We start from the raw sequence: 22,198 nt of genomic DNA on the forward strand, positions 1-22,198 counted from the left end.
CACTTTCACAGTAGCTGATGGATCACAGTTGCTGTAAAATTAGACAGCCTTTAATCTCATTTCATCCTGATTAGCTTCTCTTTACCCTTTCCCTCTAACTCACTGACTGACACGCTAAAAACTCGCACTGGGCTATAGATGAACATGAGCACAAACTTCTCCTCCAATACCTGCCTGTGAGGGCAAGGCCAGTGTCCACCTCTCGAGAAATCTGGAAAGGGTCAGGCATGTATACCTTGTTATTTAAAAGATAATCAATACATGCAGTACCTGCCATTTGAAACAGATGTTTGCTATCGCTCACTGCCCTATTTATTTTGATTTGCTTCAGGTTTAATCAGAAGTCAAATTAGGTCTTTTGCAAAACTCGAACATTGATTTAATATAGATTTTTTTAAATAAATTTGGAACGTTTCGCGTTCAGAATAATTTCAAAGAGTTATTTGTGTGTATTTATAGCCTCTCGATTCATGGTAATAATTTAGAAAAGACGATACTTCAGGAATGAGAATACTAAAATACCCAGCCAAGAAATATAGCATACAAGGTTTAAAAACAAGAGTAAAAAAAAAATGGGAATGCCTTCAAGTAGCCTTTATATTAGGACTTCAAAGACCTTCTCTCTTATTTTGAAGGTTTCCGTAGTTTAGTGCAATAGTTTCATTTGTTTGCATAAAGCATAACAATAGGGGTAATCAAATGAAAAAGAGGCTTAAGAATAAATCATGTATTATTTCCTTCACTTAATTTCTGCTTGCCTGAATGGGAGCAAATAAATGGCAAGAACAAAACACAAGTGTTATATTTTCAGAGATGGCACTTTATTATCAAACAGGACTTTTAGTTAAAAAAGATGATAATACAGTTTTTCATTATTTATAAGGTTTGGGCATGGAGCTGACCAAAAATTTAAATATTGAAAGAACAGCAGTCATAACGTAAGTTGGTTATAGTCAATGGGCTCTATTCTCATTCTCGGGTCCCATGTGAATAGATGCATGCAGATGACAATCAATGCTGTGACTTTACACTGCCCAGATGACATGATGATGAACTGGAGTAGCGCCAGGCTGTTCACAATATACACAATATACATCACCTATGAGGAGCATAGTTTTCTGCTTGCTATTTTGGAACTAGCATCCTAATCTAAACAATAATGGTTAATTTTTTTTAATGTTCAAAACATATTTCATCTTAGTTGATCAGTGAACTCAACATATATCCTGCCCCAATGGATTCTGAGAAACTATGTGGTATCCCTGCAGAGCCATCTGTTTAAAATCATTTTCCAAAGAGATAACTGAGGGTTGAGGCGCAGAAGGACATCCCCAACATGACTCCCTAAGTCAATGACCTAATTAATGGGCCACACAAATCCGTGGCACATCCACTTTCTATATTATCACCGAAATCTGGGGTTTTCGTATCAATGCCTTCTGGCGTTGTAAGTTCAAAAACAATGAATATTCATAGTAAAAAAAATAACTAAAAAAATAACTCAAACTCCTAAAATCCTTTAGTAAGAAGCTTAAATGATCTGATTTGCTCTTTCAGAAGCTGGGTTACAGATTTCAAGGCTATGCCTGGTTCCTTATGAATTTTATTTACCTATCTTAGCCAGCATTAAGTGCATTCTGAAAAAAATAAAAGACAGGAAAAGCAAAATGAAATGAGAGATATAGATCATCCAAAATACATTGGATGTAAGATAGGCTCTCTCTCTCTCTCTCTCTCTCTCTCTCTCTCTCAGCATTGGCAAAAGAGCACAAAGTAGGAGCTGGCCCTGAGTCATATTGATTTCCCACTGCACTGGTTTCTTAAGTGCTCTGCTGATCCGTGTCAAGCAATAAGTTCCCCGCCTGAACATGCACATCACCTCCCCATTTGTCCTCACCTAGATTTAAGGTGCCCATATGATGAGCTGAACAAGGACATCATTTTTCCTACTGGTGTCACTGGGTCCAAACCACCACATGTGATACGATAACTAATTCTGTGTAAGTATACATGTGCCATATGATATTATAATAGCAGAGCCCGGCCCTGCGCTGCACATGGGGTGACAGGGCTGTCCTAGTCTCACTGTGCGTGTCCCCAAAAGAGAATGTAAATGAGAACAAACAAATACAGAGAAACCAGGCTTTGGTGGGTTTCTGAAGAATACGCCCTCCTCGCATCCACCATGCAAGTTGGGGCAGGGGAGGGGGGAGGGTGAGACCAAGGGAACGGATATTTGTGATGTTCCTGACAGTTTTTATCTTTGTTCCAGAAGAGCTCCTAAGCAGATAGATAGAAAATGTGTGATTGTGCTGCTAATGACATTGTACAGGAGATTAAGCGTATACATTTGGAGAAGGCATTAAATCAGCAGGACCTTAATTTAAAAACTTAAAACTGTATGGAAATTCAGCTTGCTCATTGCTGTGGAATAGAAAGCTCCCAAGCACCCTGAGTCTGTTTATGGAAAGATTGCCAGCAAACCAAGTTTGGGCAGAGCATCTCCATGGCTCCAAGTGTACGTGGGGTTAGTTCTTCCAAGAAGCAACCCCCAGCCCTGACCATTTGGGAGTATCCGTCATTGCTTTAGAATGCGATCCCCATCGCCGGGCAGGTGAGGAGAACTCAAGAATCGAAAGCAGCATGACAGGTTGTTCTTGACTAATTTGCGGAATAACATTATGCAAAATTCATCAAAAGGGGTTGGGTTTGAAATTGCTGTGAACACACGGCTGAGCCACCGTGGATTGGCGGGCGCCCTGCTCTGCTGCTTGTGCTCTCTTCTTCCTTCCCACTCACTCGCACATTTCATGCCCTGTGGTGGAAGCAAGTAACTGGTGAGCCAAGGTGCTGAGTCCTAAGGTGGAGACTTTCATGCATCTTTTTTCTCCCCCCCCCCCATTCCAGTTATGCCGTACAACAGTGCCCACCACTGCGTCGTGGAGGTAGAAAACTTCTTGTTTGTGCTGGGTGGAGAGGACCAGTGGAACCCCAATGGTAACTATTGAACTCAACAAGGATGTGTGTTGCGGAAGGCGCTGGTGGCAGCCCGTTTTGTAATTACTGTGGAAAATACATTTCTGTGAACAGGGACAAATGAAGCAGTCGGTAAATTGGGCTGACAATTGGAGGGAGGGTCAACCATTGAGCTTGCAGAGGACGCACGCAGCGGAGCATTCGCTCATGGGCCGCCTGGGGATTTGGCTTCGCAGTGCCGCCCCAGCCCCTCTCCTTATCCGTCCCCTGAGGAACGCCACGAGCATCAGCACAGACTCCCCAGAGGCAGGTAGCAAGCTGCAGCTATTAAGAATTCTCACCACCTTCTCCACCACTTTTCTCCCGCTCTATCAGTATAAGGATGCAGTTTCCATAAATAAGCTTTATCTGCGGTCATAGCGCACAGCCCCAGTTGAAGATCTTTCGCAGCCTTGGTTGCCTGAGACCCATTCTGGTGGCTGCACCTTGTGCAAGGCTCCCCACCATCCTCCCTGTTGCTGTGATTACTCCATAAACTGATCGCAAAGAGAAATTGCACGTTTTAACCCGCTTCCCCACCCAGCCAACACGGGAGAACGCGGTGCCTCGCAGAATACGCAAAATTATCAAGATATTTTTGGAACGCCTGCACAGGAGGGAGGAGTCGCAGTTGTAGCCTTCTGTGTAACAGAGATCATTATGACCGAGAAACCATAAAACAGCTTGCAGGTACACATTTTTACTTTAAAACCCCAGAACATCCAAGTGAAATTACATATACTGCGTATATTTTATTGTGAATGCTCTCTTTCAGCATCTGCACCAAGGCAAATTATAGAAAATTGTTACATCTGTTCACTCTAGAAAATCTTAAAGGAAAACGACCCAGGCCACCCTTCCAAGAACATTTCTTTGAAGAGAGCAGGACGTTCTTTCTCAAAACCTGCAGCTTTTTCGGTTCCCATCCTTCAGCGTTCCAAAGGGGACAGTTCCTGAGCTTCGTGAGAAACAGGTTCAGAACAGGAACAAAAGTGATATTTAATATCTCTCCGCTAACTTATCTTTGCAATGACACACTTGACGTGTTCCCCAAAAACGCTGGCATATGTACAATCCACTGTAAGTCCCCCATTTACTGTGTAACCTGTTGTCCCTCTGAAGTGGTTTGAACTGAATAGAGCCTTTGTAAGTACATAGTGCACAGCGATTGGGTTTATCTAAGCAAAGAATCTGCACAACGGTCTTTTTGAAGGCCAGATTAAAACTAACACATGACAAGAGAAGGCTGCAGAGTCCTGATTCTGGGGACAATGCTCTGTTAGCCCACCTCCCTCCCCAGGTGGAGCAGGCCTCTGTAAAATATGCGTCTTGGTGTGACCACTTGGTGTTCGCAGAACTTCCCATTCCTCTGAGACACACTTTTTCAGCAACACAGGAAACCTGCTCCCTGGATTATGCACCCTCCACCCCCTCAAAATAACCTCTATCTGCTTCCTGTTCAGTGTCTATCACACACAGCTGACAGATTGGTGAGGGGAGGGTGGATAGGGAAGAGCATTATGGACGCATTTCTTCCTCTGGTCTATAGAGTCATGGTTTATCTCTGGACTAATTCAGATTCCCATAAAACTGTGCCATTGGACCTCACTGATTTGCCTCCCCCCACCCCTGAGAGGAACAGGAATTCAGTTGAAAGCCCTCAATGAATATGCTGCAACAAAAGACTATAGAAAACACAGTGTTGCATTTACTGCAGGGATACCTGTCACTGTCACCACTCAGCGTGCCCCATGTGAAGACTCATGTGACAAATTCTTGCCAGACTGCAGTACTAAGGCATTGTGTGCTTTTGAAAATTGCCACTAATGCATTTGTGTGATTTAACATGTCTCTCCTTTTTTTGCTTTGGCCACTAGGAGGCTCAGAATTGAATTATAGAAAAACTCTAATAACTATTTTAACTTTACAATAACTCTCAGTAAGGGCCTGGCAGCTAACTCTTTTAGAGTTATGGGAGTCTCACCTGCAAAGCTGAGTCACTCTGTCCCTGAAGGGGTATTTGGTACAACAAGTCATTTGTACAGATCTGGGCAGATGCTGATGAGTCACTGAGTTGGCTCTCCTAAACAGAGGAGAATCAATCACCTCAGGAGGCAAGCAGGCCAGTCTTCTGTGCCCCTGGGTCAATCACTCAGTCATTGGCTGAGGCCTTCCCCAGGTCAGGGGAAGGATAAGCAGGGATGTATGGCCTGTATGGCTGAGAATAATTCCCCAGGGAGGGAGCTGCTATGACAATGAGCAACCTGGGAGTGCAGGTACCAGTCTGGTAAAGGTATCTGGGCTAGGTACCAATCACACAGCCACCACAATCCTTTAAACATTTTTCATGTAGCTTTGTATTCCAACCATCTGGTCAACCATAGCTGACCACCTTTTATTTTTTTTATTTTTTTTTACATTAAATACTACATTAACAAGTAGTATTTATTGAGTACTAATTATTTCCCAGGAATTGGCTAAGCACTCACCTGCATCATTTTACTTAATCCTCACACCCATCCTGGGAGGCCTGTTCCATGATTGTTCTAGTTTTACTATGGGAATCTAAGCCTGAAGAGGTGAAAGAACTTGCCAGTTCACAGAGCTTGCGCGAAGATGGACTGATTCCTACCTAGGTCTGTCTGCTTTAGTCTTTAAGGCTTGTATAACATTTCCTCCTCACACAAACATATGTATTTTGCTAGATACTAAATAATAATCATGTTTTTGCCTTGATTTTGTGAAATTAAGTCAGTATTCTATCATAGTGGAAAGTGGTTCTGATTCTCAGGGAACTCTTCATTTCTCATTTAGAAAACTGTGCAGGGACTCAGTCATCTCAAAAATATGGGATTTTCATGTTATAATACCTTATACAATTAAAAAGTAAGCAGTTAATACCAAAACTTATCAAGAATAGCAATCCTATGATAATATAGAACTTTAATTTCACTGCTACCAGGGAGGAAAAATTTAAAATCCGTGAATTCGAATGCTTTGGATATGTCAGTTCCAAAGACAAAATCTTAAGTTAAACTTTACTTCTTGTGAAAATGATGCCTGAGATGCATGTCTTGGAATGAAATAGAAAATTGTGAATTTGAATACATTCTCATAAAACATATATTTACTCGTAAAATATGAATATAATTTCATTTCTCTATTATCTTGATTACAAGACCAGAATTTGAAATCATAAAACATATTAGTTACTGGAAATTTAAACAGGATACATACACTGTTTTTCTAGTCAGCTATAGATATTAAATCTTATTGACTCCCTTCATGTCATTAATGACAGGAATGCATTATAATATTCTAATACATATGCATATGTTCCGTCAGTGTCCCAGATTACAGGAAAATGACTTATATTTGTCACTTACTGATGATTCACTCCCCAAAACACTGCCTATGGCAGTCTTCCTTTCCTTCCCCCTTCTTCCCTTTGACCACTGGCTGGAAACTGCCACCCCATGCTCCATTTTACCTGTCACCTAAAGGGTAGTCAACAATGGTGTCTGGTGACAGGGCATCATCACAAAAAGAGAAGAAATTGGGGAAGATTTAAGAAAAAAATAGAAAAGATGAGAAGAGACTAAAGCATTATGTTTAACTAAAGCATTATTCCATTATGTGGAATAATCCAAAATTCCATTGCACGTGGCTACCACTCTCAAGCTACTGATAGAGTCCTAAGAGAAGCCATGAGGAAGGAACAAATAACTCTTCTAGCTCACCTTCCTCACTCCACCATACTCGTTTCTTCTGAGATTCATTATCCCCTCTACACATGCTTTGCCAACTCCAGAATGTCTGCCTTTTCTCTCCCCAGTCCTCCACCCTCACCCCTCTTTCACACCATTGAAGCTGCCCCTGGAAATTCTTTCTTCATCTTAAATCCATATCACACCAATCCCTACTTAACCTTTTCCATGAGTGAAGACCACTACCGATACAACCAAAGAAAACATTGCTAATTTCTACCAGAAGGCACTCTGCCCCTTTCCTGAAAGGAGACAGATGTCTTCCTTTAAATGGAAATTCTAAACCAAGTTTTATAGAGAAACTTTCTTATCTATGGCAGGTATGCTCTACATTCCTATGAACGACATTCATCTTCAGGTTCTCTTGGGAATTAACCTTGGAGCCTATCAAGAATATTTTTTTCCAAGAGTGAAATGATTACAAATTCTACAAAACTCTCTTATAAACCAACTCTAGATGTAATCCTTCCATGAGTTGGAGCCTCTCTGTGTTATTTGTCTTTTGGGTCATTCCCACCTCTGGACTCTTAACTGTTTCTGTATACTCCCAAATAAAATTTAATTTACCAACCAATCACACCATCCGGACCCTTTCACAAGATGCTTAGAACTCATATCACGTCCACAAAATCCCAAGAATCCTTAAACTCTCCTCTGAATGATTACTTCCATCCTTTTCTAATCAAAGGCTGGCAATCCTCTGAGAGTACTGTTTTCCCAGCCACCCTCTATACTGGGAACTGGTGTCTGCTCCCCCACCTGATCCAGAACTTCATATTATTGAAGGCAGGTAGCTTTCTACTACCTCTTTACTGTCACTCCCACAACCTTAAAACCCACCACTTTAAAGGATGTCTCTAGTCTTTATCACCTGCTGCCCCTTTATGTGGCAGCTGTCTACTGTTATCCTGGATGTGCCACCTCCTTCACTCTACCCTACTATTTTCTCACTGTCTGTCATCATATGATGTCCTTACTTCCCTCCTTACTGGACTTATGTTGCCCATCCCTGTAATCACATTCGCGCATATACCGGCAGTCCTTGCGTCCATCTCTCCTTCCATTATACTTGCCTGGTAAAGCCCTGGCTCTGGTTAAGCCCAACACTCTTCCACCTCGTCCCTGTACTTGAGTGACTAAATCTGCGTTGTAGAAAACTGCACAATCACACTGGCTACTGGTAAACCATATTGGCTACTAGTCAACCCCACTAAATTTCCCTGGTCGGTATACTATCCTACCCTCCAGGTTAGCTATCTCACACTTTCTCTCTCAAATGCCTCCTTCTCCAAAACCTCCCTCCTCACTGTCCACTGATGGCCTTTCTTCGTAGTTCATTGAGAATAGAAGCAATCAGAAGATAAAATCTTCATCTTGCCACTACCAATTCTAGTGCCACTTACCTCCAAGTCTACCCATATATTTTATCTTCCCTCCTATTATTGTTTCTGCTCCGATCTAAGGCCTATTTCTCATTCCCTCTTGCATGCCCAAGCTCTTGCCTGTATTTCTGGACATAAAAATACAACCAAACTACCAAACAAAACCTTCTCTTGATGCTGCATCCTTTAGCTATCCTTTTTTTTTTTTTTAATGACAAAAGTGCTAAGAAGCACTGCCTTCCTCTTGCATCTGTTTTCTTAGATTTTAGTCTCTCTTGAGGAATCTCCTACCTGTTCCCTGAATCAACACTTGTCAAGGCCACCGCCAGCCTCCATGTTGCCAAATCCTATGGTCAATTTTCAGTTGTCCATCGGTCTTTTTTAAGCACTATTTGCCATGGCTTCCAAAATATCATATCTTTCCTCCTATCTCTGACAATTCCTTTCCTTGCTGGTTTTTCTTTTTGTATTCTAGGGCTCAATCCCAAGACCCCTTATCTTCCACGCCCATACCTTCTGCCTAAAGGGTTTCATTTTGTTCTAGGATTTTAAATATCTCTAGACTAATAACTCTAAAATTTGCATCTGCAGCCTCATTTAGCCAGTAGCCTACCACACACTTCCACTTTGAAATTCTGTAGGCCTCTCAAAGTTAAATCCAAAACAGAACTAATGGTTTCTCTTCTCGACCCCCAAACTGCTCTTGCCTGGTCTTCCCTACTTCAGCAAATTTCATGACCTTCCATCTACTTACTCAGACTAAAAATCTGGCAGTCATCCTTAATTATTTACTTTTTCACATACCAATATTCAGTCTATCTGAAAATTTTATTGGCTGTGCCCATACAATAGATCCCAAACTTGGCCATATCTTAATGCTTCCACCTTCATCCAAGCCTCCATCAACTCTTGCCTTGACTGTTATAATGGCTTCCTGACAGCTCCCCTGCTTCCAGAGTGCTCCTCTATAGTGTATTCTTCATATAATAGCCAGAGTGATCTTTGTAAGATGTAAATTAGGCCATGCTCCTCATTTGCTCAAAACCTCCAGTGACTTCTTACTATTCTTATAACAGAAGGCACAACCCTATACCAGTCCATAAGGTGCACTATGTTCTGGATTTTGTTATGCCTCTGACTTCTGTTCAAGTCACCCCAGCATTTTGCCCATTTTGAATTCTTGGCCAACCTCTGGGACTTTCTACTCACCTGGTCCACTGTGTGAGAGGCTCATTCTGCAGATATTTGCATGGTTTGCAGAAGACATCTGTAGGCAGGAAACCATTCTACTTAAACTAGTCTCCTCCCTATCAATCCCTGCTTTATTTTTCTTTATAGCATTCATCTCTACTTGAAAATATAGTATATATTTCTTTATTCATTTACAAAAATGGGGACTTTTCCTTTTTTGTTCACCAATATATTCTCAGAACCTAGAACACATAAGACATACAATAAATGCTTGAAGTATATTTATCCAATTAACGATTGTGTGGAATATACATGCCTGTGCGAGCAGGTACACACACATACACACACACACACACACACACACACACACTCCTATCCATTTATTCCTGTGGTGAAGTTTGGTACCTGTTATTTCAATTTTTACTTACAAATGTAAACAAAAACAGACTTTCAGAGTTAAAACTTCTAGTGCTTTAGATGACTGTCATCTCAGATGCTACAAAGAAAATTGGAATGTACTCTTTTGCTTCCATTTCTTGCTTTGGTGTCAATCTATATGTAAAATAAAATCCATTATAATGCTTTGGAGGCATTACTGTGCTTCCTAGGCCCAACAGAGGGGACAAGCTGGTTGACCAGCTCTTAGGACTCCTGTTTCCCATTTCATCACGTGTACCTGCAACTGTGCTTCCCCCAAATACATGCACAGAACTTACATGACATACATAGGCTAAACCTGATTTCCTAAAGCAAACTCTTACTATAGTGATCACTGTTATTTCCATGGGGAGAGAGCTGACTCAACCACTGCTAGGTTCTTGGATCATTATAAAAAGGGCTCTAACCAGAGATACCACACAAGGTAGTCTCCAGAACTGTTTATTTATAGACCATAACTTCATTCTTAAAACACAAAAATACCAAAACCCAGAAATGTGTCCCCTAACTTTGTGGTAAAACTGTTTTGATAAACATACTTGCTTTTTTTCTTATGGTTGATTTAGTTTTACTCTGACTCATTCCAAAAAAGAAAAAAGAAAAGATGGAGGGGAAGAGAAGAAAAAGAAAAATAATTAGGTGGCACATTTACCACTGATTTACTGCTTCTCAGACTATGTTAGATAGTCCCTGTTCTTAATTCATCTGTGTGTCAAACTCAAGAACAAAGACATCTTATAAACACTATTAAATGTGCAAAACAGCAAAGGAATTTAAGTTTTAAATGTCTCAAATATATTTTTCCAGGAAAACACAGTACAAATTTTGTCAGCCGATATGATCCTCGATTTAATAGCTGGATACAACTTCCACCCATGCAAGAAAGGTAAGTGTTTATTTCTTATGTCTGAACATTTGTGGCTGCTTTACAGGAAGCATGGATGCTGAATGGTTTTCTGTGGTAAATTATGCTAAATGGAGCCAATGAAAGACACATGAGTCAAGATGCAAAATTTGACCTGGCCAATTTAGAATAACTACTTTATTAACTCAATGGAGAAAAATAATCAAATAAGTCAATTATTGGTCTTAAAGGAAGAAGAAAAAAAAAGTGTATGACTTGTCTTCTCTTACCACGTTGCTTTGGTTTTTTTGGCAAGTGGACCTAAAACCTCACCGCCTATCCCTCTTTTTTCAGTGATAGTATATTTTAATCCTATCACTGAAATATAAAACACCATTCTTACGATAATATCCATTTTGATGTAGAAATTACAGTATTAAGTGCTCCAAGTCTCACTAACTCAAATACTTTACATTTGCCCTCTCAACTATCCTCCCATCATACATTGAAGAACAGATCATTTGTTCGCTTTAAAAAAAATAGTTTTGCAAGGTGTCATCTTATCTTTTATGTATTTGGTGTTTATCTCAAAGTCTCCTAGCGGCCAAGGGACAAGTGGCTACTACATTTATACATATTTTGCTGCTCCTGCTCTTACCCATGTGAGGCCACATCTTAACAAGCATGTGCGAATTCCTATGCTGAATTTTGAGCACTCAATTCTTTTTGAATAATACTTTAGGGTGGCTCAGTCGGTTGAGCATTTGCCTTCAGCTCAGGTCATGATCCCAGGTCCTGATAGGGAGCCCTGCAAGGGGTGGGGAGCCTGCTTCTCCCTCCGCCTCTCCCCCTGCTTATGCTCTCTCACACTCTCTCTGTCAAATAAATAAATAAAATCTTTAAAAAAATAATAATAGTACTTCAACACCCTCTTGAGGAAAGTACCCACCATGATAACAATAAGCTGCAACCTATTTCTTCTTCTCAACTGAATTATTTAAGAAATAATTTTCTTTCCTGTTTCCCTCAGGACTCTTCACTTTAACGTCTCTTTTATAAACATTCACTAAGATTACACTGGGATCAACTTAGATCCTTAATCATAAATTCCAAGTTAAAGGGAAGTTTTCAGATACTATCCTTGATTCAAAAATGTGCGTTGCTGCAGCAAGACAGTTTGAATCAATGTTAGGAGAAAACTCCATATCCAACGCTCTGTTCCCTCTAAATAAATTAAAACTCTCTTTCAAGAGCCTAAAAGCTATACATTGGAAATGATGAGACACAGTATAAGAACCACAGACACTTTTAGGAAAAGGTGTAGTTCAAAAATACCTCGGGAAATTATTCTAGTTAATGTCCTGACCAACTTCTCTGTCCCTGTCGTGTGCCTACATGTGTGCATGGGAGCCTCGCAAAGCCTTCTTCCAGTGGGCCTGGTGTCTCTCGCTCGGGGGTTATTTCTTGGATCCTCTTATTGTGGCTGCATCACTTTACCGTTTAATCAAAACCATTCCAAAAAGTTTTATTTAAAAAAATATTTTTCAAATAAATATCAGTAATATGTTTGAAATGACAGCATCTCATCACCATGGTCCCCTTTGCTGGGGGCTGCACACCACGATAATTAACCTTCACGCCTTCGGTTTGGGAAGCATAACTCACGTCGCGGTCAATTATCTCACTGTAGAGCCCCTAAGGATGAGAAGTATTGCTGCAAAACCTAATTAGTAATTTTTTTAAATGTGTATTGTTTACTTGATATTCTATAATGACTTCCTCTGAGGCACTATGGCCTATCATGGCAGGGTCCTACTTAGACAATTTTTAGCAGCTCATTGACCTGATAAAAAGACCTGCCATGGTCTGTCGGCGCCCGGCAGCCACCGTTGACAGGATGGACTGTTTAACGTTTCTTTCTAAGTCATTATGGTATATCATGTCAGGTCCCTAGTAAGAGAAGTTTTTTTTTAGATTTAGAACAATCAACTCGATAGACCAAATAAAGAGCTCCTTACAGAGCTGAGTGGGAAAAGGCAGATCTCACAAATGCCCAGTCCATCTTCTAGCTCCAGATCTCCTATGGGTTGGTTGACCCAGGCAGCAATCCATAACTTAAAGTGAAATTTTTCTGTCATTGCCAAGCCTCCATTCTAAGTAGCATTCTAAGTTACTGGCATGGCTTAATTGGTGATTAAACAAAGAAGAAAAAAAAGTAAAAGAAAATATTGAGACATCCTTCAGATCTGAAAAGAAGTTTCTTGAAACATTTAAATGAGTTAATTTTGCATTGCATACATCATGAATTAGACTCACCAGAAGTTCCCCAACCTCCCTCCTTCCACGAGTTACTACCAAACTGCTAAGAAGTGATTATGCTGAGAAATTACCAAACTGAGAATAATAGAAACATGTTGAAAACCACCTCTGGGGTAACCCACTCCTAGAGCTGGCTGAACAGACTCCTAACATCTTTTACCTCATCAGAGCTTCCAAAGGAGTGCTCTAATATAAATGCAGGATACTCCCTGCAACACACACGCACACACACAGCTCAACAGGGGAATGGATACACTACTCCTAGGTTTACTCAGCTAACTCATGGATTACATCCCTGCTACCTATGAAATGGTTGCAGGAAAACATACATTTAAATGTAATGCTACTGAGTTGTTTTGGTCTCAGATGTAGGATTTGATTCTTCAGTGAAACAAAGAGGTTAAAAAATTGAAACTAGGATCAATAGAAATGATTTGATAACTTTACACTTTTTTCCAGTAAAAATAGATATTTTAGGTATTGTTCATATGGAGATCTTACCTCCTAGCTAGTCGAGAGAAAAAAAAAAGATGAAAAAGAAAAAGCAGTTTGGAGAGCACCAATAACAAAGTTCATATTTCACAGAGTAAGAGAAATGCTAGAAGCAAATACATTAAAAAAATTGTTTCCAAATCTAAATATTTTGTTTCTAGAAGCCTTACACGAGACAATGTAAGCCATGTAAGACGTAAGACAATATTCTGTTTGAAAAAAATCTGTTACCATTTTTAACCTGAGGTTGAAAGTCAAGAATTCAAGCTGATCTAAGGCTATAGTAATTAAATCTCATGCTTTAGGATATAAACTGACCATCTTAAGGGTCAGAAAGAACTAGTAAAGACCTGTACAATACGCAGAGTTCAAAGTATGTTTGTAGAAGTTGCTGGTAGTCTCTTTAAACTTACTGCAATGCATTGACTATTGCCTCTGGCTTTGGGGGAGGAGGGGCTGGAGGAGGGATGGATGAACAATTTGAAATAGAAATAGCGCAATCCCACTTAAAAATCTTCTGTAATCTTGAACTTACTTTTCAAACAAAACCAAACAAAACAAAAAAACCCAAACAGCCTAATCCTGTGTGTTCTTCATGTGGGGAGGAGGGGCTGGGAGCACTCCCAGGAGAGACCTGGTATGGTAAAATTCAGCCTGGAGCAAATATTCACAGATGCTGACAGACCATTAACTATCCATTGTTCCTACGATGCATTTCATGAATTCTTACTTTGGGCTAGCAAGGGAATAAGTCATAGGCTCAGAATCTTCACTATTGGAATTTCTACATAAAAATGCACTTTTAGTCAGGATATGAAACCTGCTGATTTTTTTCCCCCATTTAGATCCTAACAGTGACACTGTGTGGATAAAGCTAGGAGTACACATGAAGCATCAAATTAAGAAAATATTGGCTAAAACAAGAGCAAATTCTGATAGGCTCACTTAAGGTCAGGAAGAAAGGAAGGAGCCAGGACAGAAAAAGTGGGAGAACTGAAATTTAGTCTAGATGAAAGGAGTTCACACTATGGTGAGGAGATCTTGCTCTTATTCGCCATTATCTAAACTTATTTAATGGAGGGTTTTCGCACTTGTCATGACTAACAGGCATTTTCTCTTCTAGACCAGTATATAGCGCAGAGAACTCAACACCTTACAGCCCACATTGTTCAAATTCTTTAAAGATGGCCCAGTAGTAAAATTATTTCAGAGGTTCTATGACTTGTTATGGACTCATCGTATAGAAAAAGGGTACTGATGTACTCTCGTGTCCACGGTGCAAAGAAACATCTGTTACTTCAATCTATTCTTGTAGACAGATCAGTCTTTTCAATAAAACATTTTAACTGGGCAGCCCAGGAGGCTCAGCGGTTTAGCACCACCTTCAGCCCAGGGTGTGATCCTGGAGACCTGGGATCGGGTCCCATGTCGGGCTCTGCATGGAGCCTGCTTCTGTCTCTGCCATTCTCTCTCTCGGTCTCTCTCTCTCTCTCTCTCTGTCTCTCATGGATAAATAAATAAATTCTTTTTAAAAATATTTTAACTGAGAGGGTAAAAATCCTTGTAAGACAACCGTGACCTATCACATTCAATGAGAGAACAACTGAAATCTGGTTAGAGAAATAGAAGGAAGTTATGGACATCTGTGGGCATTTAATTTTGCGACTGTTTTTAACCTAATAGTATATTTAAATGAGTTTTTACTTCTCTGTAACAGAAAATCTCAAAATTTTTTAGATTAATTACTGCTCTGATAATCTGATTAAAAGCTTCTTCCAAATACTTTCTCCAAACCTATTTTCTCCAAAAAATGCACAGGTGCAAAACCTATATATGCAACTTTTTATGGCAATTTTATTACAATGTCAGAGTTTCCTGAACCCCTCAGAAGACCCAGAGGGCCCAGGTTAATAGGCCTTATTTTAGGATATCTGCCACTCCTGCTTTTTATTTTCCTTCCTCCTTTCTCCATCATTGTGTTCTTTACCATCCTTCTGAATTTCCCACAGCACATATTTCTTTCAAAAGCATCAAGAAAATACAGAAAAAACAAAGACATCCAACATTTTGCTCTAAAATTATCAATGATGCTAACAGTTTCAGGAATACTCAAAAAAACCTGAACCATACAATATCCAAAGAGAAAGAAATCAGTATCCTCAAGGGATATCTGTACTCCCACGTTCACTGCAGCATTATTCACAATAGCCAAAATATAGAAACAATCTGCCTACCAACAGATGAATAGATAAAGAAAATGTGGTATATATGTACAATGGAATCTTATTTATGGCTAAATCCTGCCATTTGTGACAACATGGATGAAATTGAAGGCTATTTTGCAAAGTAACAGATGCCAAACAGAGAAAGACAGATACTGCATGGTATCACTTATATGTGGATCTAAAAAAAAAAAAAAAATGAAGAAGCAAAAAAAGAAGTTAAACTTACAGAAACAAAATGAATGGTGGTTGCTAGGCGCTAGAGGATGAAGGAAATGAGAGGTTGGTGAAAACACAGACACGTTCAGTTACACAATGAAAAAGTTCTGAATATCTAATGTATTAACATGGTGACTATAGTTGATCTATCGTTAACATTGTAGCATATACTTGAAATTTGCTAAGGAAAGTAGATCTTGTGTTGTCACCAAAAAAAAAAAAACAAAAAAAGAAAAAGGTAGCTATGTGAAGTGATGGATGTGTTAATTCACTTGATTATGCAAATCCTTCCACAATGCATGCATGTATCAAATCATCACAGTGTAACTTTACATATATTACAATTTTATTTGTCAATTATCCCTCAATAAACCTGGGAAAAATAAAGCAAAACTGAATACATCATCATCTATAACATAGACCATTATCTATATGGTAATAAATCACCTAAACCAACATTAAAGAATTTAACTGTCATTTAAAGTATTACTAGGAAAAGTTTCCTTGCAAACACCCTGATGGCTGATTTTTAAAAACTTTTTTGTCTGGATAATGTTAACTGAAGATTCCAAAGCATGAACACAAACGGGGACACTATGACGGCACTTTACATATGTATTTGCAAATAATCCTCTAAGGAAGGTACCATTAACATCTCCCTGTTACAGATGAGCAATCCAGGCTGAGAGGGGTTAAGTAACATGTCAAAGGTCACGCATCCAATAAATCTTGTAGCCAGGCAATCTATCCCAGAGACTAAACTGACAATCAAGATGCTGAATACTGCTTCCCAGAGATTTTGGCACTTTGTAAACAGAGCTTCAAAAATCTCCTGATAAAAACCTCTAGGACTGGATCTTGCTACTCACATGGCCCAAGAGTCTTGGCACTAAATTTTATGAGAACTATCCATTCGTCAAACAAATTATACTCTCTGAGGGGCTTGGCACTTAACAATTGTACTTATTCAGTATTGGACCGCATGTTATCCTCAAAATATATGTGATTCCAGTAGCATCAATGAGAAAAAAGAAGCAAAAGGTCAAGGACTTGCTCAGCATATCAACCTAGTCATCCTAACTCCAAATTTTTGAGTCACCTTTGAACATGTGTTCTCCCTCAGCTCTCATGTCTTGCTGGCTCCCAGGTCTTATGTCTTGCTCTAAAACATCTTTTGCATCTGCCCTTGTATGTCTTCCATAAAACTCTAATTCAGGCCCTCGATATCTCACTCCTGTTTTATGGTGTACCTCAGAATCGGTCTCCCTGTCTCCAGGCCTTTCAACACAGCTGGTGTCTTTGGCCTTTGAAGGCGTACTGGGAAAATTGAATAAAGTGCCTCTCTTGAATAGAGACTGAAAAATATCCTGTAGCTTTGTAAGAAGCAACACCAAAAGCCATATCAATGAAATTCCTACAATAGGTTATGTAAGAGCAAAACTTCAACACTAAATTCAGTTCACAAAAGTTTCTCTATTTGCAGTAGTACTGGGAATGAAAAAAATGATAATTGAAGAAAAAATTTGATGATGTAGTTCTCTTATAAATTGGGAACAATGACCCTTGAAGGACCATGAAAAAAGTGAATGTCAAGATAATTTATTATTGTTACATTATCTACCTCATTTTTCACTTTGTCTTACTGAGCTGTGATATCCTTACAAGGTACCAAATATCCCAAACATTAGTGAACACTTTACCAATGTATAAGAAAGCAAGAGAAAAGGAGCTGCATCAGAGTTGGTGAAATTTCTCCTCTACTGTTACTTTAATATCAAAATGTTAGCCAGAGTGGGCAATGCATATGATTACTGTAAAGGTCTCGGATTCAGAAGGGGACTGTGTGTAATTTCCAAATTTCTGCTAGCCTTTTCTAAAGCAGGATGTACCTCCTTTGCCTGACTGAGCTCCTTTTGTGATTTACGATGGGTTGTTGTTTTCATTGTAGAAGAGCCAGTTTCTATGCATGTCGGTTGGACAAACATTTATACGTTATTGGTGGAAGGAACGAAACCGGCTATTTGTCCAGCGTGGAGTGCTATAACCTAGAAACAAATGAATGGCGTTATGTGTCCTCTTTGCCACAGCCCCTGGCAGCTCATGCAGGAGCAGTGCACAATGGGAAAATATACATTTCAGGCAAGTCATTCCTCCACTTTCTGTTACAAAGTTCAGTTCCAAGGCACTTTCTTGACTTGTATGTATATGTTTAATTCACAGGGGGTGTACACAATGGAGAATATGTCCCATGGCTATATTGCTATGACCCTGTAATGGATGTCTGGGCTCGAAAACAAGATATGAACACAAAACGCGCCATCCACACTTTGGCTGTAATGAATGATCGCTTGTATGCAATTGGAGGAAATCATTTGAAAGGTCTTTTTTTTTTTAATCACAATATCATTTGCATCTCCTGTTTCTTTGCTAAGGGGGTTTCTTGTTAGATAATCATAGTTAACCAAGTAAAAAACATGTTGACCAAATAAAATCTACTCTGTGTAAATTAGCTGTACCCTTGGGCAGGCATTTATTTTGGCTCCTCTGCAGAGAGGATTATTTTTAAGTTACCACACACATTAAAGAAATGAATAATGATGTCAACAGAAAGTAAGAAACGAGAGCATTAATAACGGAAAAGCACAAACAATTTGTTGTAACAATGAATTCAGTAAAATAAATTATTCCTTATCACCAAAGTTATAGTAATAAATTTTTTCCGGAAAATTGTTTTTCGTGGTAATCATAAAGAACTTCAGTCATAGCTGCATAAAGAAGTTCATACGTGATTTTTCTTAACAAAAACATTTCATGGAATTTCATATCTAAATTGAGAATAAATTCTTCTGCGAGTTGAGTATCAAACCTTCTGTGATTCTCAACTTCCTTCCATTTGCTTTACTAATAACAAACATTTAAAACAAGGTATTTTTAGGGTTTTGTTTGGGCTCCTTTCCTTCTCCATATACATCTATGACTACAACTTTCTGCAATTTATGCACACGTGTGTAACCAGGATATGCATGTATGTCATACTGAATGTGACAGGGAAACAGAGATCTCTGGTGTTGAGAGGAGTCCCAAACTGCTTTGGGCCTCAGTGTCCTCACCTGAAAATGACAAAACTGGTCGAGCTGATCTCTAAAATCTCCTCCAGCTCTGACCTGTCACGATCCTTGAAATTGAACCCCATGAGAAGCAGGCCATCCATGTGTGGTAGCTAAGGCCCATCTGTGCATTTACTTTTCCACAATATACCCATCTAAACACTGGGTTAGGTGTAGACATTCCTTTCTGGGCTTTCTCATACATGTGTCCCCCTAACATACTAAAGACCACACAGGTGTCATCATTAAATGTAAATATTTCCAAGTTCATATTTAGTCAGAAAGGTCAGTATCCTCATCTGTGCTGCTCACCTTTGTGCTCTCTTCAGTGGGAGGTTATCTTTGCTGCTGTCACTCTTTTTTTTCTTCTCCTTCTTTCTCACTGGTGTTCCTTCATCTCAATCCATACACCCTGCCTTTACAGCAAAATATTTGTATAAAGTATTAACTTTGTAGCTTTCCTCATTCAAATGTGATTTCCTTTGCATATAATGACTAAACATTCTAGAAACTTCTAATGTTTGAGGTTACACTTGAACAGAAAGACTTGGGGAATGACAACCTAAATGAGAAATAACAGTGAGGTTGGTTCAGGGAGACATCATGGCTTAGAGGGAAAGTATGGGTCTGGATCCCAGTTATGCACTTGTGTGGTCTTACCAAGACTCTCAACCTCATGTCTATAAAAGAGGGATAGTTATCCTTTCCTTGGTAATTTTTGTGAGGCTTACAGTCAACATATATATGAACTGGGCACAGAGAAGGCATGCATATCCTCCTATGATGCCACTATAGGGCTTCAGAACTAGGAATTTGCTCCAATCCTCAAGTATGTATATTATCATCGATAACCTTAATGGGAAAAGGAATATACCATAGAATTCCAGTAAGCCCTTTGCTCTACTGTCCTCAAAGCTATAGGATTTATTTTATGTAAGAAGTTAGTGGCCTGAAATAATTCATCTACCTCTTCCAGAATGAAAATTATTCTACTTTTTGGTCTATCTTCTCAATTACCTTGAAGAGTCCAGTAGGTTGAAAAAAAAAAAAAAAAAGAGTCCAGTAGGTTGATTAATTTAGTGTATGCATTGTAAGTGTCAGCTAGCAAATATCCATTGCATGCATTTAAATAGAAGAAAAATATTACTAAGGATTTGGTCTGATCGGTGACCATGAAGCTCTCCCCCTATGGATTTTTGACTTCCTGAATTAAAAGCAGAGCCCCAGTGGAGTCCTTGAACTTAAGTTGTTCTCTGCAACCTACTTACTGCCCCAGCCACTGATAAACTTCATCAGAAGTGGGAGGAGCAACCCTTAGCAGAAGTTAGCCCTCTACTCTACCTCGATCCTTAGTGGCTATTGGAAATCATGCACATTGTGGCTTATAAATATAAGCTGCTAAAAAGGTAAAATATGCTGAACACCACATCTTTAGTTAACTAAAACATTTGACAGAGTTAAATATTCACTTAGGAAAAGCAATACAGTTTAGTCTGTAAGAATATGAGCTCCAAAGCCTGTTTGCCTGAGTTTAAACCTCAGCCTGTATACTAGCTGGCTGTGTGACTTATTCAAGTCACTACTTTTCTCTGCAACTCAGTTGTTTCATCTGTAAAATGAACATAATGGCATAACTATCTAACTATCCCATAGTGTGGTTGAGGGGAATTAAGTGAATTCATCTACAGAAAGCACTTGGAAGACAACTAGCTTATTGTAAGCATTCTATAAAATGCTTGCTTTTAATTATTATAAACCTTTTTAATAAGGTTTTGATAAACACTTTTAAATAAGATCTACCCCCATATAATCAATGTTTACCAATGACTTGAGTCAGACATTCTTGCTTCGAATTAATTGGAAATATCCAGAATTTGTTTGTTTGTTTGTTTGTTTTAGGTCTCTGTAACATGTCTCCCAATTTCACTAGTAAATTTATACTTTTGTCTCTTTAAAGACACAATTATCTGTTTCTTGGCTCTAGAGTGTTTTTAAAACGAAGCCCAAACCTTGAATCAGGACCCCAAGAGTTTATCCTTGTGTGGTTCCATCTTGCTGTGTCATTTAGGTTTCTCCCACCTTGATGTAATGCTTGTGGAATGCTATGACCCAAAAGGTGACCAGTGGAATATTCTCCAAACTCCCATTTTGGAGGGTCGAAGTGGTCCTGGTTGCGCAGCACTTGATGACAGCATCTACCTTGTGGGAGGCTACAGCTGGAGTATGGTATGTGTCCACGTTTACCTTCCCCTCCTGCTTCCTGATTTGTTCTTACTATGCATTACCATCCATACGTAAACCTTTTAAGAATATCATGTTTGTATGCAAGCAGTAAGTTACTTTCGGTAATAAGAAAGAATCAGTATGGTTCCTGTCGAGCTGGCTTCCTATCTGATCAACTGTGTCCCAAAATATGGTCTATCTCTTCTCTCTTATCCCCATACTTTTGTGATTCTGCTTTTCCAACTAAAAGTGAGACTAAAGGGGTTTTACAAATGTTCTGTTGAAATTGTTTGCTTAGTTTGTTGAATTGTTTGAATCGTCTGAAAAGTTTCTGACCCGTAAGGCATGAAAACAAAAAATTGTTGAATATCCACAGATTCTCTTTAGAATATATAATTTGCCATTGCTTTTCACTTTGCCCAAATTTTATCGTGAAAATTTCCAAGCTCACACAAAAAGAGTACAGGGGACTCTTGTTAACCCAGCCGCCAGCTTCAAAATCCATCAGGATTTTACCATACTTCATCCGTCCACCTTTTTAAAAATTTTGGCTGAAGCAATTTGAAGCAAATTCTAGACATCATATCATCACCCTAAGTGCTTCAGTATTTATCTTTAAAAAATTATTTGTGTATGTAAACATACTATCATCATATCCAACAAAATTAATAACTCCTTCATATCTAATCTATATTCAGATTTTTTCCTATTGAAATGTATATTTCAAGTTGATATGTTCAAGGCAGGATCCAGTAGTCTCACTTGTATTTGGCTATTACATCTCATCCATCTCTTGCAATCTGGAAAATTACCCCACTCCACTTCTTCTTCCATTAACTTGTAGAAAAGACAAAACAAAAATAAAACAGGGTCAATTATCATACAGAATAGCTGGCATTCTGGAATTGGTTAATAATTTCTTTGCAATGTCATTTAAAATAGTCTCTGTATTTCCTATAAAATGGAAACTTGGACTTAA

The 22,198-nt window shown here is 39.1% G+C and overlaps 1 protein-coding gene across 3 annotated transcripts in view; it reads left to right on the forward strand.

Annotated features, from left to right (window-relative positions):
* KLHL14 (kelch like family member 14) overlaps nucleotides 1–22,198 on the forward strand; it is a 116,256-nt gene that overhangs the window by 72,282 nt on the left and 21,776 nt on the right. For all 3 annotated transcript variants that reach the window (XM_038543580.1, XM_038543578.1, XM_038543579.1), the window contains exons 4-8: nucleotides 2,908–2,997; nucleotides 10,601–10,679; nucleotides 17,838–18,028; nucleotides 18,110–18,268; nucleotides 21,065–21,222. In XM_038543580.1, the coding sequence (XP_038399508.1) occupies nucleotides 2,908–2,997; nucleotides 10,601–10,679; nucleotides 17,838–18,028; nucleotides 18,110–18,268; nucleotides 21,065–21,222 (677 nt within the window). The remainder of the gene's footprint in view (nucleotides 1–2,907; nucleotides 2,998–10,600; nucleotides 10,680–17,837; nucleotides 18,029–18,109; nucleotides 18,269–21,064; nucleotides 21,223–22,198) is intronic.

The sequence above is a fragment of the Canis lupus genome, chromosome 7 (genome assembly GCF_011100685.1).
Source record: "Canis lupus familiaris isolate Mischka breed German Shepherd chromosome 7, alternate assembly UU_Cfam_GSD_1.0, whole genome shotgun sequence".
Lineage (NCBI taxonomy): Eukaryota > Metazoa > Chordata > Mammalia > Carnivora > Canidae > Canis > Canis lupus.